This window comes from Python bivittatus, unplaced genomic scaffold, assembly GCF_059951505.1.
Source record: "Python bivittatus isolate LINGU-HERP-01145 unplaced genomic scaffold, Pbiv_v1 ctg000080_np1212, whole genome shotgun sequence".
Classification (NCBI taxonomy): Eukaryota; Metazoa; Chordata; class Lepidosauria; order Squamata; family Pythonidae; genus Python; species Python bivittatus.
Window position 1 is genome coordinate 57,263,560 of NW_028277035.1, and position 18,754 is coordinate 57,282,313.

General features: G+C 39.8%; 1 protein-coding gene across 3 annotated transcripts in view; it reads right to left on the bottom strand.

The window, feature by feature from the left end:
• Positions 1-1,535: 1,535 nt before the first annotated feature.
• The window catches only part of CARD19 (caspase recruitment domain family member 19), a 139,385-nt gene continuing 122,166 nt past the window's right edge, over positions 1,536-18,754 (bottom strand). Inside the window, exon 6 of one of the 3 annotated variants that reach the window (XM_088134173.1) lies at positions 1,536-1,992. In XM_088134173.1, the coding sequence (XP_087990299.1) occupies positions 1,941-1,992 (52 nt within the window). In that variant the 3' untranslated portion in view covers positions 1,536-1,940. Of the gene's footprint in view, positions 1,993-18,678; positions 18,751-18,754 lie in introns of those variants that run through there. The other 2 variants (XM_088134174.1, XM_088134175.1) reach the window with 2 other exon arrangements.

Consider the following 18,754-nt stretch of genomic DNA (forward strand, 5'->3'; position numbering starts at 1 on the left):
TGTTCATTTTGTCATTTACCCCCTGTTCTGTTCTCACAAGTAATATATATTTAAATCCCATTCAGCACTGACTCATATCATTCCAAAATTTCTTATGGAGGGACTTAGAGGTTTAGGGTTTAAGTGGCTGTGAAGCGAATGGTTGCAGCTGTAACATGAGCAGGGCAATCATTGCTGGCATGGAAGAATGGATTAAAAGACAGGAGTGACCTGTGGAATAAACACAAGGCACTTGGGAGAAAGGGCTTTGTTTCCCTGCAGGTGGCTATGATTATTGAAGTAGATTGATATTCACTTTTTAATTTATTTATATTTATTGAGAATTTTACATAAAGTAAAAGACAAAACTAAAGAAAAAGAAAAAAGAAAAAGATGCAAGAAAAGAAAAAAAGAGAAGTTATGAAAAACAATGACTTCCAACCTTCTCTTCAAACTAACCCATCATCTCCCCTCCCTCTTATCTCTTCCAGAAATCCCTTCAACCCCATATTAAATTCTCATCTTTTTCAGTCATTAAATCCATAAATCATCATTTCACCCTTGTTCTTCTTTTAACAAAAAGTCCATAAAAGGTTTCCAATCTTTTAAAAAAAACACTTGTTATTTTCTCCCTGACCAAACAGGTCAGTTTTGCCATTTCCACTAAGTCTGACAGTTTTACAGTCCATTCCTCCATTGTGGGAATTTCAGTACTCTTCCATCTTTGCGCATATAATAATCTTGCTGCTGTTACCATATACAAAATTAATCTTCCATGAGTCTTTTCTAATTCAATATCCATAACCCCATAAAAAAAGTTCTGGTTTCTGCAATATTAATCTTTACAATTCTTTGTATCATTGTATGCATTTGTATCCAAAATTTCTTGGCTTTTTCACAAGTCTACCATGCATGGTAAAATGTCCCTTCATGTTTTTCGCCTTTCCAGCATTGATTTGAGGTACCTTCATACACTTTTGACAGTTTCTCTGTTGTCATGTACCAACGATACATCATTTTATAAAATTTTTCTTTTAAATTATAACACAATGTAAATTTTATCCCATTTACCCACATTCTTCCCCATGTATCCATCTGTGTGTTATAGCCAAATTTGGTAGCCCATTTTATTATATAATCCTTAACTTGTTCCTCTTTAGTTTCAAATCTTAACAAAAGTTTATACATTTTTGCAATTATATGTTCATCGCTTGTACATAACTCATTTTCAAATTCTATTTTATGTTTTTCAATTCCAATTACCCACTTGTCTATATTAAATCTTTCTTTTAATTGTGCATATGAAAACCATTGAAAACTATGTCCCACTGCAGTTAATTGTTCTCTTGATTTCATCTTAAGTTCTCCATCTTCCTGTATTAATAAATCCTGATATGTTAATCATTTCTCTTTGTAAAATGTAATATGTTAATCATTTACTCTTCTGTAAAATGCTTCCTGTGCTGAAACCAATAAAGATATTTTTGGACACAACCTGGGTTTGTATTTATTTCACATTCTTAATATGGCACTTCTGACATAGTGATTTTTAAAATCCACATTAAATTTAACTTTATCGTACCATAAAAATCTATGCCAACCAAACCTCAAGTTATATACTTCCAATTCTAGCATTCTTCTATTTATCAGCAACACCCACTCTTTCATCCAAACTAAACAGCAGGTTTGGGAAATACAATTTAAAGTCAGGTAAACCTAGTCCTCCTCTGTCCTTTGCATCCTGCAGTATCTTATATTTAACCCTTGGTTTCTTACCTTGCCACACAAATCCAGATATATCTCTGTGCCATTGTTTAAATGGTACATTATTTTTCAAAACTCGTATTGTTTAAAACAAAAACATCATTTTAGGCAATACATTCACTTTTATTGCAGAGATTTGAAATAGACTGATATTCACAATGAGACTTCCCCCTCGGTCTCCTCCTCTCCAGTTTCTCCTATGTGTCCCCAGATCTGCTCCAAAGAGTCCACCATCCCATCAGTGCACATCTGAAGACAGAGGAAGAGAGAGGAATCAGTTCCACCGGTAAATCAATAATGCAATCAATTGAATTCAATGGCATTTACTTCCAGGAAAGTAGGTAACATTGCATCTTTTTCTAATTTGCATTCCAGAACAATTCCTTTCCTTTCCTTATCTTCATGAAAGATTACATAAAATTCTTAATAGCAGCCTTTCCCAACTGGATACCTTCAAGAAGTTGGCTGAGATACCAAACTAAGAGCCGAATTGTGTCTAATTGCAGTTCTATGCCTGTCCATCTCTGAACACCTAGGACTATTATTCTTAATGTGTTTCTTTGGCAGTGCTTGTTTCGAACCTTGGATTCTAAAGCTCAATGGGCATATTTCTATTTTATACAGGAACTAGGAAAACTCTTATATAAGAGGCTAAAAATAATTTAAAGGCAATAATATTCTTGCTAAAATTAATTTAGTCTGACAGATGAATCATAAAACTTCAGATGTCTCATTCTTTCACCAAAGGCCCCATTATTGGTTATTGTACAGTCTGTACTAGGGATCAAAGGGCCTCAAGGTATGTCAGGTACATCTCAGATGAACTGTATGCGGCGTAATACAACAATAAGCTTACCTCCTGTAGGGAGGTAACCCCCAAATTTAATGTGCAATTTCTTATTTTACTTTCCTGTGAAGGTCAGTTAAAATGTTACAGTGTCCACATGGAAATAATCTGACAAAGAATTGTTTTGCTTAATGGCCATAATATTTAAATATGCACAGTGTGTTTTGCCCCAGTTTCAGGCAGCATCTTTATGCCATTAATACCCATTTCTTCCACCACTGGGACCACTTCGGCCTTTACTTTCCACTTCTCTTTAAATTCTTCATTTAGGCCCTGGTACTTCTCCAGCTTTTCATTCTCCTTCCTGATGTTGCTGTCACATGGCACCGCTACATCTATCACCACCATTGTCTTCTGGTTCTTGTCTACTACCACAATGTCTGGTTGATTGGTCAGTACCTGTCTGTCCAACTGGATCTAGAAGTCCCATAGGATCTTAGCTCTGTTATTCTGCATAACTTTCTGTGAAATCTCCCATCTGGATTTAGGAGGGTCTAGCCCATACACCATGCAGATGTTCCTGTATATAATGCCAGCTACTGCGTTGTGCTGTTCAGTGTATGTTGTTCCTGCTTACATCTTACACCCTGCCACTATGTATTGGACTGTCTCTGAGTCCTCTCTGCACAATCTGCATGTTGGGTCCTGTCTAGTGTGGTAGACCCCTGCTCCTATGGATCTGGGGCTTAGTGCTCATTCTTGTGCTGCTCTGATCAGTGCCTCAGTGCTGTCTTTTAGTCCAGCCCTTTCCAGCCACTGGTAGGATTTCCCAATGTTGGCCCCCTCAGCTATCTCTCGATGATACATCCCACACAGGGTCTTGTCTTGCCATGGGACTTTCTCTGCTTGAACTTCCTGCCATGTTTTCTGCTGCCTCAGGCATTCTCTCAGCAGCTCATCTTTGGGTGCTGTATTACTGAGGTACTCCTGGATGCTCTGGGTTTCATCCAGGACAGTGGCTTTGACATTCACCAGACCCCACCCACCCTCTTTCCTCTATACATTGTGAGGAGCTTCCAGGTCTTCACATCGGCAGCCTCCATGTCCTCCTTTGGGCAGCTCACTGTATCAGCAGGGTACCTGATGACTGGCAGGGTGTACATGTTTATGGCATGGATTGTGATGGAATGGAATTATGAAGGCCAGGCTCAGGGAGAAAAGCATTTTCTTAGCTCGCCGCAGGAGCGTGGGATCTACAAGAAGATGAGACTGGCACCTCCCTGAGGAATTCACACTGTTGTGGCTGGCTGACTTGGGAGCTGGGGTTTCAGTCTGGGAAGATTGATGTCAGGCCTAGCCCAAGGAACTCCAAAAGACAATGCAAAATCAGTTCAGCTATGTTTATTAGCTACAACCTCTAGCAAGAATCTTCCAAGACTGAAACCCCAGCTCCCAAGTCAACCAGCCACAACAGTGTGAATTCCTCAGGGAGGTGCCAGTCTCATCTTCTTGTAGATCCCACGCTCCTGCGGCGAGCTAAGAAAATGCTTTTCTCCCTGAGCCTGGCCTTCATAATTCCATTCCATCACATGGATCTTGTTCTTCCCATTGAACTGGCTCTTCAGGACCTGTCTTTTCCTTTGGTGATACTTGGATATTGCTGTCTTCCTTGCCTCCTCATTCTGGTTCCCATATGACTGTGGGATACTAAGGTAGCTGTAGCTGGTCTGTATGTCTGCTATGTGGCCCACTGGTAGTTCCACTCCATCAGTCTTAACTACCTTCCCTCTCTTTATTACCATCCGGCCACATTTCTCCAGTCCGAATGACATCCCAATGAACTCACTTTAGATCCGCGTCAGGTAGATCAGCGAGTTGATGTCTCATTCACTCTTAGCATACAGTTTGATATCATCCATGTAGAGGAGATGGCTGATGGTAGTTCCACTCTTGAACTTGTATCCATATCCAGTCCTTGTGATTATCTGGCTGAGGAGGTTCAAGCCAATGCAGAACAGCAGCAGGGATAGTGCATCACCTTGGTATATGCTGCACTTGATGGCCACTTACGCAGGCTGTCTTGAGTTGACTTCCAGTGTTGTCCTCCACAGTCCCATTGAGTTCTTGAGGAAGGTCCTTAGTGTCTATTGACTTTGTATAGTGCCAGGCATTCACAGATCCATGTGTGTGGCATTGAGTCATAGACTTTCCTGTAGTCAATCCAGGCTGTGCTCAGATTGGTCTGTCTAGATTGAGTCTCAGATGACTGCTCTATCTATGAGCAACTGGTGTTTTGATTCTCTGGTGTTGTTCCCAATGCCCTTCTGAGCTGTGCTTATGTACTGGCCCACATGGTTCTGTAGCATGGTGGTTATGATGCCTGATAGGACTTTCCATGTTGTGGAGAGGCAGATTATTGGCCAGTAGTTGGATGGTACTGTTCCCTTGTGGGAGTCTTTCATGATCAGTACTGTCCTTCCTTGTGTGAGCCAGTCTGAATGGGAGCCTGCTGCTTGCAGCTGGTTCATCTGTGCTGCTAAGCGTCCATGCACTGCTGTTGGTTCCTTTCACCAGTAGGTGTGGATCATGTCCAGGCCAGGTGCTGTCCAGCTCTTCATGTTCTTGACCTGCTGTTGGATGTCTTCTGCTGTAATCAACTGCTGTGTCTGGGAGTGGCATTCCAGCTTCAGGTGTTGGCTGTACATCCAGTTGTTCTTCCAGGTCTTCTTGAGTCTGGGATGTAATGTGTAGATGGTCTATCTCAAGAGCAGCTTCCTCTTCACCATGTTGAAGTGCTGGGTAACTAGTTGTTTCTCAGTTAGTATGGATGTATGTCTTCTGTCCATCCATAGTTCCTTCATATGTTTCATATATCCCCTCTCATTAGGTCTACTGTTGTAGTAGCATTCCATCAATTCCAGGTTCTCTTGTCTCATCCATGTATGGTTTGTTCCAGTAGCCCACTTATCGTCAGATTATCCTGGTTCCCCAACATCTGGCACAGATCTTGTTAATCTGGGTAATATCAAAGCCAGCATGACTCTCTTAGTGTCACTCTCATATCTGAGGTAGGCAGGTGAAGTGTTAGGGGCCTTTGCCCAAGAACCCCTACTGGTAAGGTAGGTACCAGCCAGAATTTGAACCCCAGTCTCCCACCTCAAAGGGCAGCACTCTAACCAGTACACTATCCAGCCGCTCTCATATAATACACACACACACACACACTCACATATATACATATACACACATAAACATACATATTTTGGCAGATTGCAGATTATTTTTGGAAATGATGCTCACACATTTACTCTTGAGTTTCAGACGAGACTTTTCCAGCCCCATCTGGAAAAGCTAGGAATGGAACATGGGACCTTTTGAATGCAAAGAAAGTGTTTACTGAACTACAGTTGCTTTACTTCTGGGAAGCCAAACAACAGTCCATAACACTTGAACTCAGCTGCCCTTGAAGAGCATCTGGAAGCTTCAGCTGGTGCAAAATGCAGCAGCGCAGGCACTAATGTGTACTCCAAGAACTGTGCACATTACACCTTTGCTCTGTGAGCTGCACTGGTTGCCAGTTTGCTTCCAGGTCCAATTCAAGGTGCTAGTTATGATCTTTAAAACCCATGCAGCCAGGATATTTGAGGGGCCGCCTCTCCCTTGTTACATCTACCCATCCCATCAGGTCTGGCATAAGAGGCGTGTTATGGGTCCCGTTGGCTAGGGAGTTTTGTCAGGAGGAAAGCCCTTTTTGCCGTGGCCTCCGCCCTGGGAACATCCTTCCCCTGTGGTAAGGCTGGCTCTAGCCCTGTTAGCCTTCTGGAAGGCCCTCAAAACATGTTTTTGTCAACTGGCCAGGGAATCCCAGGATAGAGTGGTTCCATGATGGTTGACTGTATGGGGGGCGGGTTTGCCATTTTAAAAATCTTAAGTTTATTTGGGTAGTATTTTTAATTGGTTTTTATCTATTTGGATTGTTTTATTGTGTATGCTGCCCAGTGTCAGTGTATGTGAGATGGGCAGCTGTATAAATGTGATACATAAAAATAAATAAATAAATAAATAAATAAATAAATAAATAAATAAATAAATGCCTGCTCCATCTCCATCAGCCTCTGCTCCTTTAACTCATATTTTTTACATGTTTTTGTGGCAAACATTTTGATAGCTCAAGATGCTGCTACTGCTGGCTCCTTCTTCAATACTTGAAAAAATAGAAAATATCAAATGTTGATACAGAGAATAGCAGTCTGAAAGTTCAGAAAAGTAAGAGAATAAAAGGTCAGTTGAGATAGGATCCATCTTGTAGACTATATATCTATGTTAGCTTTTTGAGAGTAGAAGATCATACTCCAACAAGGGGGAACATCCACTTTTTGCCAAGTCCCTTACCTGATGCAGCTTATTACAGTACTGAATAGCTACTTCTGAGCATTAGAAAGCTCCAAAACTACATGGGATTACAACACCGAGGATTGTAGTGAGTAGGTAGGAAGGGTGAAAAATGAATCCCTTGCCTTCCCTTGCCTATGGTATAGATATCATTATGGTTGGTCACACAGTCAGCCAATGTTTAGATTGGATTTTGCATTTTTATCCACCTACTGAGTCCTTCCCAAGGACCTAAGATAGGCAGATGTTGTTTGATGGTGTTAAAGGCATTGTTGCAGGATGTAAGCTGTTTCTAGTAAAGCTGCCTTTTGCAATTGACTGGTGGTGATTTTGTCAATGCCAATGGTCTTCAAGTGGTGCTCCAGATGTTTTGGGATTGCACCTAAGGCGCCTATAACTATTGGTACTATCTTTGCTTTCTTTTGCCATAATCCTTCTACTTCTATTTGCAGGTCTTTATGTTTTGTGATTTTCTCCAGTTCTTTCTCTTCTATTCTGCTGTCTCCAGGTATTGCAATGTCTGCTAGCCAGACTATTATTATAATTATAATTGTAATTACAATTATAATTTAGTAAAGAGTTTTTGTTATCTGAATCAGCCACAAATATAATGAAACAACTGGCTTGCAGATTAGAAAGTAATTTATCCAAAAGGTATTATTGGCTCTCTCCCATTGTCCAGGTTCAAATGAGCATCAAGACAGTTTTATCAAGCAGACAATTTTCAGTTAAGATTTACTTGGATTTATTTGCCTTTATGCTGTTTTTCAAACTGCTTCCGCTGTTTTACTATTTTGCTATCTGCAGTTTTATTATACTTTTAATTGATCTTGCTATAGTGAGGTCACTTTGAGGTTACATTGCATATTATCCAAGAAATTATGGGATAGAAACAATATAAAATGGGAAAGATAGAAAGCAGAGCTAGAACAGAATGGCCACTTGGCAAAACTCATTGCTTTCGACCTATTTTTAGCGGGATAAAAGGGTTTTCAAAAAGCCCATGAGAGAATTTAAGGAACAATGATATATGAAACAAAAGGAGCACATACTCTACCCTATACTGAGAATGAAGTGGAGGGACAATAATATTTTACTATCATTACGCTCTTAATTTGAGAGAATGGTGCCAAGTTAATCATGTGCTTAGCCTCTTACAAGGCAGGCAATGAGATCAGAAGCGTGGCCATAAATCCAGTAAGCAAACAAACAAACTCATACCGCTGCTCATACCGCTCAGCAGTAGCTGAGTACGTATCATAGATATCCCAGTTCAAAATAGTGTTCTTGATGTAATGATTTCATCATTTCCACATGCGAAGAAATGCTCTTGCACTGGGCTACTTTCGCATTCAGCGCAACTGTTAACCCTGCTGCTCATGTATATGGCTAATTTGGGTAACGAGTTAGCTTTCTAAAACTGCTTTTTTGTACTACAATAGGCAGCACAAGGTAACCAGGAGCGAGTACCATTGTTGTATGCAAATACTGGGAGAACACATAGACTTACATTTGAGGTGGTCCAATAGTGTGGTTTTTCATGATCTATTAGCTAGTTTGACTAATGACACAAAATGATTTAGGAGAGTGATTTAGTGATTTGGTAGAGATAGGCTCAAGAAGGCCATTTCCCTCAGTATCTACCTGCCACATACAGCATATACACCAATCTGTCGATGGTGCCTTGCACAACTTCTCATCCTTGGCCAGCCAAGCTGATTGTTTGTTTGTTTCTTTGGGCCCAGCTAGCAATTTGTTTTTCCTCCTCCCTGTGGGCAGTGAGGATGAGAGGATTTTTGTTTTATTGATGGGCAAGTGTCACACTCCCCTGGCCTTTATTAATCATGAAAAGCTAAACAGGGTCAAACTGGGTTACTACTTAGAAGGAAGATCACCAGACCTACTAGGCTAGATTAGAAAGCAGAACAAGAACCCAGCGGTGACAAATGGCAAATCACTTCTGCATCATTCAAAATAATAATGTCTCCGTGAAATCACCAGGAGTAGAGCTTGACCGGAGGAAATTTCATTTTTTTTTCCTATCTGTTTTCCTATCTGTTTTCAGTGTTTTAAGGTTAGTAGGAATGAAGCCCATGACACAGATGACTTCAAAGCACCTTTGGGTAATAGAAATAGTAGTGGTGCTATGTTATGACATGTAACTTCCATGATCAAGGCGGTATGCCTCTTAGCATATGTTTCAGGTGGATCATGTGGAAAAATGCACAGCTGATGGGTGTCCCTCCTGCTTGTGGAATACTCCTCAGCATCTATGAAAGAACCCTCAGCACCTGTGGGAACAGAGGAAAGGACTAGATCAATGTTTCTCAACCTTGTCAACTTTAAGTGGTGTGGACTTCAACTCCTAAAATTCCCCAGCCAGCTGGCTGGGGAATTCTGGGAGTTGAAGTCCACACCACTTAACGTTGACAGGGTTGAGAAACACTGGACTAGATAGATCTTGAGTCTGAGTCAACTTGGCTCTTCTTATATTGTTGTGTTCTGATGTCATGTGTGCAGTGATGTGAAAATGTAGTTATTAATAAAGCTACTGAGAGTGGATTGAAGACTGGAAGATAATGTGTCTTAAAATACTGAGAATTCATGAGCTCTCTTATGGAAAAGGAAACAAGCTCAGTGGCACAAAAGTGATAGACATTTTTTGGGCTCATTTTGTGCTTGCCCAGGGGTAGGACTAAAAAAGGAACCAATGGAGTTTCTTCAGCTATAAAGACTGGCATTGGGAGATGACAATAAAGTATAAAAACCCTTGCCTGCACTTGCAGGCGAGTGAAAGTGCAAGCATAAAAACACAGAACAAAAATAAAAGAAACAATTCTGATGGAACTAATTTGCACTCTCTGGTATCCTGTTTTATAAAGAATGTGCAGCAGAGGATTGGCACTGTTTGGTCTTTTAACTCTTGTGACAAGGGAGATGCCTCGTAAAGGTTTCATAGGAGATGTTCAGGCTCAGCAAGGGCAACACCAAGAAAGAGAAAATGTGCTCGCTTAAATCAGGGATAGCCTGATTTCAGTGCAAAGGACACCTTTAGAATTGACACTTTTTTTTTTTTTAATTTTGTGTTTCTATTTTTGTTTTACATTGTGTATTATGTATTTTGTGTCTTTATGTGTTGTATTGTAAGCCGCCTAGAGTCAGGCAAAAATGAGATGGCTGCTATATAAATCGAGTAAATAAATAAAATAAATAAATGTTGCAGGTGTTATCATAAATTGGCTGCCATGTTTAAAGCAACCATTAATCAGGAAGGAAGCCGGTGACATTGTTCCTTGGGATCCCATCCACGCCCCCACTTTTCCTGTCATTCCCTAACTTAGCTTTGTATATATCTGGGCCGGTAGGCTAATTTCCAAAATAATAACTAAGTCAGGACACCACCCGGATTTTATTTAGTAGGAATGTCTCTGCAACCTACAGAGGGCCCAGAGGCATGACTGGCACTAGACTTGATGCTTGCCTCTTCACTGTGCCAGCTTCCCATTTATTTTTTCATTCTTGTCAAAAGAATCTAAAAAGAAAAAGAAATAAAAGCCAAACAAGGGTCTGGGCAATCCACTTTGATGAGGTGCTTTCCTATTTGAGGCACTTTGCTCTCTCTTGCCTGCTCTGGCTTTGACACACGCGCTATCCACATAGACATTCTCTGTGCCTGTGCAAATCCTACAGTTGCTGCACTGGGGAGTTGCACTATTCTACTCGTTACAAATGGGCACTAGTTTGCATTATAGTTTCAGCTGAAGCAGCACTTCTTTTGAACAACTGACCAAGGACCCTTTTGAAAAGATGCACAGCCTAATAAATGTACTTTTACTATATGAAATAAATTGAAAATCACCTTTGCCAGAGGATTGGCTGCTGAGCAGGGAGCTTGGTTGCAAAAAGCCATCAGTCTTTTATGTGAAGCCTCAGAAAAACTGTCCCCTTTCCCCCTTTCCCTAACAAACAACCAATTAGCAGGCAGTTGCCAGGACTGAAGCCCTGTGCTTTGAAAGAGGGCTATTTTTTATGTTGTTATATTAGTGTTTCATTTGTTTTTAGAATGCAGTGTCACAGTTCATTTGTCTTCTCCTCCCATCCCAACTTTTTTCATTGTATAAGCTTGTAAGTCCACACTGAATAGAGCTATTCACATTTAGGAATAACCTCTGTAGCTCACTCTGAGCCCAGGGGATGCATTTGGAGAGAAATTAAAGAAATAAACAAACTCAAATCGTGTGAAAATTAATCCTGCTTAAGCATTCATCTATCTTTTTGTTCACTATCTCTTTCTGGATATGACACAAAGCCAAGCCTTTAGCTGACTTTTGTGATAGCTGTTGCATGAATCCTGCAGTGCCAACTAGCAGGCACAAAGGGATGGCTTAACAAAAGCCAACCCGATGACCCTCCCAGCACCAGATTGTTTATACTAACTGCCAGCAAAGGTCATTCCCAGCCTTGCCACAAGAGTTCACTGGATTCAAGTGACCTGAACCTTATATTTAACATACACAATGCAAATTCCAACATTGACTTAGGGCCTTGTTTTGTTGTAGGCAAGTTTAATTACCATGGCAAGGGCTCAAAGGCACCTAGCTGCTTCTTTTCCTTTACAATGGATGATTCCCAGACTTAAAATGACCAAAGAAAGAGATACAAATAACCTATGCTGACTTTTTGGTCCTATATTGGCTCAATGTGAGTAAGGGGAACAGGGCAATATCAAGGAAGCACCACCCCCATGCTATGTCAGCTAGCCACATCTCTGATGTCAGTACAAATTGTCTGGGTGCTCATGGTGACAGCCATTTTCAGTCTGGCTACCTGGTACAGCATCACTGAGAACAAACATGTATGTACCACCCAGTCAAAAAATCCCAGGCATCTACAATGACAAAATGCAATAAAAACATAAAAATATCATATTCATCCCTCAGACCCTCTCAATAAAAATGCTAGCTTCCAATTAAGCTAAAGTATACAAATCAAACTGCAAAATCCAGTAAAATGAAACAAAAGACAGCCCACAGAACCAATGGGGACCAAACATCACTCTGAACAAAACCAGCTTTATTGCTTTCTGAACAACCAACTGGGTGAGGGCTGAATGAACTTCAGGGGGTATGGTCAGGGCCATAACTGAGAAGTTCAAGAATCTGTTGCTAGAATGTCTGAGTACAGCTGTAAAGTTAACGTGGGTACTGAAGAGAAGAAGGTTCTTCTAACACTGTTAATGTGACTGAGAACATCTGCTATAGCTCAAATGATTTATGTTGACATGATTTCTTTCTGGCTCTGCTGTTTACTGAATTGTAGCTTTCAATGTGAGAAAAGCGGTTGGGCTTAGATTGCACGGTCATGGCCATCATCTTGACTTTTTTGACCCACTTTCTCATGCCTCTCCCTGCAGGCACTTTGGACAAAAGGGAAAATTATTAAATACATGGGGATAATCATATTAACTATATTTAATTAATTCCATTTCATTTCAATGAAACTTGAATTGCTGCCATGACCCCATCTATTCCTTTGTCCTGGCCTTGTTCACTTTTTGGCATGCAGCCTCTGGTATGTTATTTAAAAGCTAAATGCAGCCTTTAGCTTGGGGGGAAAAAAAACCCTTAGGATTTGCTTGTCCTAAACCAATTCATTGCCTGACCCCACCTGGGGCTTGATAGCCATTTCTTACATAACTGAAACGAATGAGCTGCCACATTAAACGAAGGACTCAATACATTCATTGTTTTTGCTTTATTTCTTGGCATAGAAGTTATCCACTGCTTAGAACCACTTGAATCAGAAGGCACATAATTGGCTTAATCCATTTAAAAAAAACAATTTGGAGAGGCCCACTGTAAAGAAATTCTCTGTGGAATATAGTTACAATAATTTTTAGAAACATCACTAAAGCCTATGATAATATTTGCAAATATTTGAATAATAATTAATGAAGACGAATTAATTAGATCTTAGTTTCACAAAATACTGATGCAATAATTCACTACTTGGTTGACTTGCTATGATTAATTTTAGTATAAATCCTCTTCTACATATACATAATCTGGATGAATGAATGCATTTGTAAATACAAAGCTCTTGCATTTTCTGGCCCCTGAATATAATAGCCAAATTGCTACGCAGAAACGTTTTATTTTATCACCTTGACTGTCCTTGCTGAATAAAGGTTAGGTTGATTTAAAAGTGGACCTATGTTTGATGATGTCATGAATGCTCACATTTGAATTATTCAGTGAGGTGTCTCCATACTCCGTGGCTCCATCTGCTCCCAAGCTCATTAAGCTCAGTGGAATGTTAATCAGAAGTTCCACGGACAAGCTGGGCTGATCTTGAGAGACAGCTCCTGCCACAGACACTTTCTGACCTCTTTGCAAGCGATACTCAAAAGACAGTGAGGGAACTCAAAGAAGTGCATGTTGCTAAATGCAGGAGCTAAACACACTGCTTATATGAAATTGTTCAGGAAACAATCAGGTAGCTGTCATTACGAAGCTTTAGACACGTTCATTCTGTAACAAACAAAGTTAATATTTCAGCCCTGCAGAGAACATATTTTGAAAGATGTCACTGTGGAGGAGTAATTGTCTGGAGGGAAAACTATCAGGAAATATAAGCCCACTCATAGGTTTCTGAGAACACATAATTTCTAACAAGAAGGAATGTTTCACTCAGCTTGTTAGTGGTGGTGCACTGTTCTCAGTTTTATAAAACAAAATTGGGAAAGCGTGCTGAGCGTGGCTCCTGGACCTCTGTCAATCCGCTTTACCTGCTGGGGCAACAGGAAGCATCTTCTCTGTAACAAAGTAACGTGTGTGTGTGGGTGGGTGGGTTGCCTCTATAAGAAAGACTTGGAAGAAGCTTTGTGGAAATTTCTTATTTCCTTTGGTTGAAACTGATAATTTAGAGCATCATTTTTAGTAAAATTAGAACTCATTTTTCTGATAATTTATGGAAAAAACAACTACAAATGACATCATTTGAAAGCATGGGGGGAGGATCCTTTAAATGAACTTTTATTGAGGGTGCACAGCAACGTGGTCATATCCTTGCATTCTTTATTTTTTTTTTGTCTGCGCTCAATCATTGCTGACCCTGCAGTGACTGCTTGGACGAGTCCTTGCAGTTTTCAAGGCAACTGTTTTTCGGAAGTGGTTTGCCAGAGCCTCCTTCCTAGAGCAGAGCCCAGCTGGCGAGCACAGGAGGCGGGGTTTCCGTTGCTTCGCGCCCTTTTTTCGGGCACGCGCGGTTTTTCGCGCTTACCGGCAACTGCTCCCAACTCCTTTTTGCAAGGCACCGCCAGCATTTTTCCTCCCACCGGAGTGAGAGTCCCCATTCATCTACTCACGTGAGTTTTCGACCTGTTGGGTTGACAGGAACTGGGGAGGAAACAGGAGCTCACCCTGTTTAACGCGAAGGCTGGACTCGAACCGCTGAAGTGTCAGCCATTTCTGGCCGGCAACTTTCAGCGTCATTAAGCCGCTGCACCACCGCGTCCCCCTGCATTCTTTATATCTTTTCTTAATTTGTAAAACTTTCAGAAAAGTGTAGCTCTGTTAGAAGCATGCTAGCCTTAAATTTAGAGATATAGTAATTTGCTTTATTCAAACTCAGACCATTAGCTCAACTAGAACCATAAGTGCTGGAAGAGATCTCAGAAGTCATTTTATCCAAATCACTGCTTTGTGCAGGATCCACTACAACATCTCTAACAGATGGCCATCTGGGCTCTGTTTGAAGTCCTCCAGTGAACGTGAACATACCATTTCCTGAGGCAAATTGATTGACACTTCTTACCATAAGAAAATTCCTGCTAATATCTGACCTGAATCTAGTTCCCTGTAGTTTCAACCCATTGGTTCTGGTCTTGTCCTCTGAGGAGAGAGACCAAGTCCTCTCCTCCCGCTATATGACAACCTTTGACTGCAATCATATCTCCTGTCAATCTTTTCTTCTCCAGATTAAACATACCCAGTTCCTTTAACCATCCTTCACAGAACTTGGTTTTAAGTTTCCTCACTGTCTTGGTACTCTTTCTGTGAATGCACCCCAGTTTGTTGATATCCCTTTAATATTGTGGTGCCTAGACACAGTATTCCAAATAGGGCCTGACTAAGACTAAGTAATCTTAGGACTATCCAATGCAGATTAGAGCCCTACCTGGAAAAGGAGATGCCAGATGTTCAAGCTGGCTTTAGCGAAGGCCAAGGAACATGAGACTTTACTGCTGATGGCACACTGGATAATTGAAAAAGCCAAAGAATATCAAAAAGAAGTCACTATGTGCTTCATTGATTATAGAATCAATATATTTGATTGTATTGTACCTTTGAGAGTATTGATGCTTTTGATCTTTGGTGTTGAAGAAGACTCCTGAGAATAAATTAAATGAAATTAATTAAATTTATATGCCCCTGGCTCCCCTACTACTCTAGGTAGTTTACAAATTGTTAAAAAAAAATAAAACAAGAAAACAACACAGAACAAAAAATAACAAAGATGGCAGAGATAACAAACCCAGATGGGAACAAAGAAAAAGAAGAAAAGGGGGTTTCAATCACATGCTTGCCAAAGGCCCAGGCAAAGAGCCAGGACTTCAGAACCACCAGTAGGGTGGGGGCCTTTCAAGTCTCAGGGGAAACCTCATTCCAGAATACTGTGGACAGCCAAGACAACAAACCAATGGATCATCAAACAAATCAACCCAGAGTTCTCACTTGAGGCACAAATGACCAGGCTCAAATTATCCAGTTTGGGTGCACATTATGCAAAGACATTGGTCTCTGGAGAATTCTATAATGCTGGAAAAGGTGGAAGGAAAGAGAAGAGGACAAGCAGCAGCAAGGTAGATGGACTCAATTGCAGCAGCAATGGGTACACCATTGGAAGATCTGAAGGACCAGGTTGGGGGCAGGTCCTCCTGAAAAAAAATCTATCTGTGTAGTTGTCACCAACTTGATGGCACATAATCAATCAATCAATCAATCAATCAATCAAGACAGAGTAGAAAGAGACAGTTCCTTCCTGTGATATGGACTCTATATCCTTATTAATACACTCCAAAATAGCATATGGTTTTTGAACAGTAGATTACACTGCTGGTTCATGTTTTTTCAATCTCATGCAGAAGCTTGAAAAAATTAGGCTGTTTTCCTGAATAGCAGAGATTTAAGTTGTTGTGCTCAAGCAAACTCCAAATAATTTTCAAGCTCTGATAAGAATAGTCCACAAAGTGATCTGTTCTCCATTAATTTATCCAACCCCCTTTTAAAGCCATCCAAATTAATGACCATCACCACCTCTTGGGGTAGTGAATTCCACAGGTTAAATATGCAAGAAATCAAGAGGTGTTATCTCCTTCCAATCAGCTTAAGAGATTTTATTTAAATCATTTACATAGGACAGACTGAACTTTTCAGCACCTCACTTATGCAGAATATGGGAGTTTAGCTGAATATTTCAAATTTACAATTGGTTTAGAGACAAAATGCAGGCAAGATATATCCAGTAATTTATTTCTCAAATGTAATTTTCTATTTATAAAATAAAATAATAGGCATATTGTGTAGAGCTTATTTCCATTTGCAATTTTCACCCAGCAAGTAACATGGAGATTTTAAATTAAAGTGGAGAATAACAGGAAACCCTACAGAAAAAAAAAACACCCTAATTAAATACGAGATATATTTTACTGCTCCAGTCTCAGTATAATTTCTTACATGCAAAATACTGGCTTCATTTGCTCTTAATAGTTCTAGCAGCTGTTTCAATACTGTATGCATTTCCCCCACCCCCCCAACAACCAAAAACTAGGTCAAAAAGTGAGAATGCCTTTGCTCTAGGTTTTATATTACTCTTTGTACACTGGAATTGATTCAAAAGCCAAAGATTTCTCACTAAGTATGAAAGTTCTGCAAGAATGATGTTTGGTGCTTTTCCAATAACAAGGCTTAGGAAAGAATTAGGCTTTAATTCTTTATATTTAATCTTGACTCAAGATGAGTTCAAGGATTTTCTGTTTCCTGGTAGCTCTGGTTATAACCCCTGATCACCTGCATACCTCAAAAGCTTTCTCTAATGAATTAATGACACCAAAACCTAGTCAAGGCAAAAAACAAAAAACAAAACCAAAACACTCTGCAAGATTCATATTATGCTGAGTTGAAAGATCTGTACAGACTGTTGTCAATTCAGTTCATAATGTTGGTTCTAACCCTTGCAATCTTAGTGCCTTACTACTAGAGGGATTGCTTGCTCCTGCATGAACACGTTGAAGCACTAAAGCTTACAGTGAAAGATCTTGCCAATTTCAGAAGCCTCTTTTTCATGTGTTGCTCTTGAGCTGTGCAACACACATCTCTGCCTTTAGGAAAGGAGTCCAGATTTTTCTATACAACAAGGCTTTTTGACCAGAATAGTAATAATTGTAGCTGTTGCTTTTGTATTTCCTATCTGAGTTTCAAAGCATAAACACAGATATAGGATACTATTTAGTTGTCTTGAGTATCCTAGGGCTGGAAAGGTGGGGCACAAGAGAAAAAAATAACAATAACAACAGTAATAAAAATGTCAGTGAAAGCAATCACCCTAGCATTAAGAAGCTTTTTGAAAAGCTAGTACACTTTGTATAACAGCTGTGAAAAGGTCTAAACTGCACCTCCACTAGGATTCCCTAATTATTTAGTGATCTCTCCTATCCACTTAGGAGACAAAATTCTAAACACCAAGGCATTCAGATACATGGAGCTCTAAGAGTGCTTCCAAGATATATATCAAGCCTAGAAGTATGCTTGAGTCTGGTATTTTGCTTCTCAACTGGCTAACTTCCATGAATTTTTATTCTCCAGAAAGTAACTTAACATATATAAAATGAGGTGGGGCATAAAGCTTGGTAGATACCAAGGAAAATGTCTGTGGGCATACTGGCACTGCGCTAGGCTCTTTGGCCATATGCTATTAAAGATTAATATAGGAGAAGAAGTAAGAATAGTGATGTAGAAATCAGAACAGCATAAAGGTTAGATGGGATAAACATGTCCATATCACTGTATGAATAAATGAATTAATGGCATTGTAAGAGAGGATTCTTATAAGCAAAATTTGTTGGAGAAGACTCCTAAGAATACCACAGTTAGTGAAGAAAACAAACAAATTGATCTTTAAACAACTCAACCCAAAGTTCTCATTCAAGACACAAATGACCAGGCTTAATTTATCATACTTTGGACACATTAGCTCTCTGGAGAAGTCTGTAATGCTGGGAAAGGTGGAAGGAAAGAAGAGAATGACCAACAGCAAGGTGGATGGACTCAGTTACAGTGACAATGGGTGCACTGTTGGAAGACCTGAAGGACCAGATTGGGGACAGATCGTCATTAACAAAATCTATCAATGTGGTCATAGATAAGAGCTGACACTGATTTGATGACACATAATCAATCATCATAATCAATAAACAAAATTAAGATAACAAAAATACCTCAGACTTAATTAATACAAACTTTGAATTTGATAGGAATTATAGAAAGGTAATATAACATTTTGATTTAAAGTTATTTATCTTACATGCATTTTTTTTAAAAAAACTGTTTCCTGGATTTTTAACATTAAATCATTGCTGCAATGATTCATGAAGTAATTCTGTTGAAAAGAATTTGGCTGGGGATATTTTCCTAATGCACACTCTGATATAAAGCCAACATCATGGGAATTTGTCAACTGAAACCCACCTCTTTCCAATGTGAAAATATTTCTCATATTAAAGTTTCCAAATCTGTGTGAAAGACAGCTGTCAGAATTAAATCACAGGGCTGA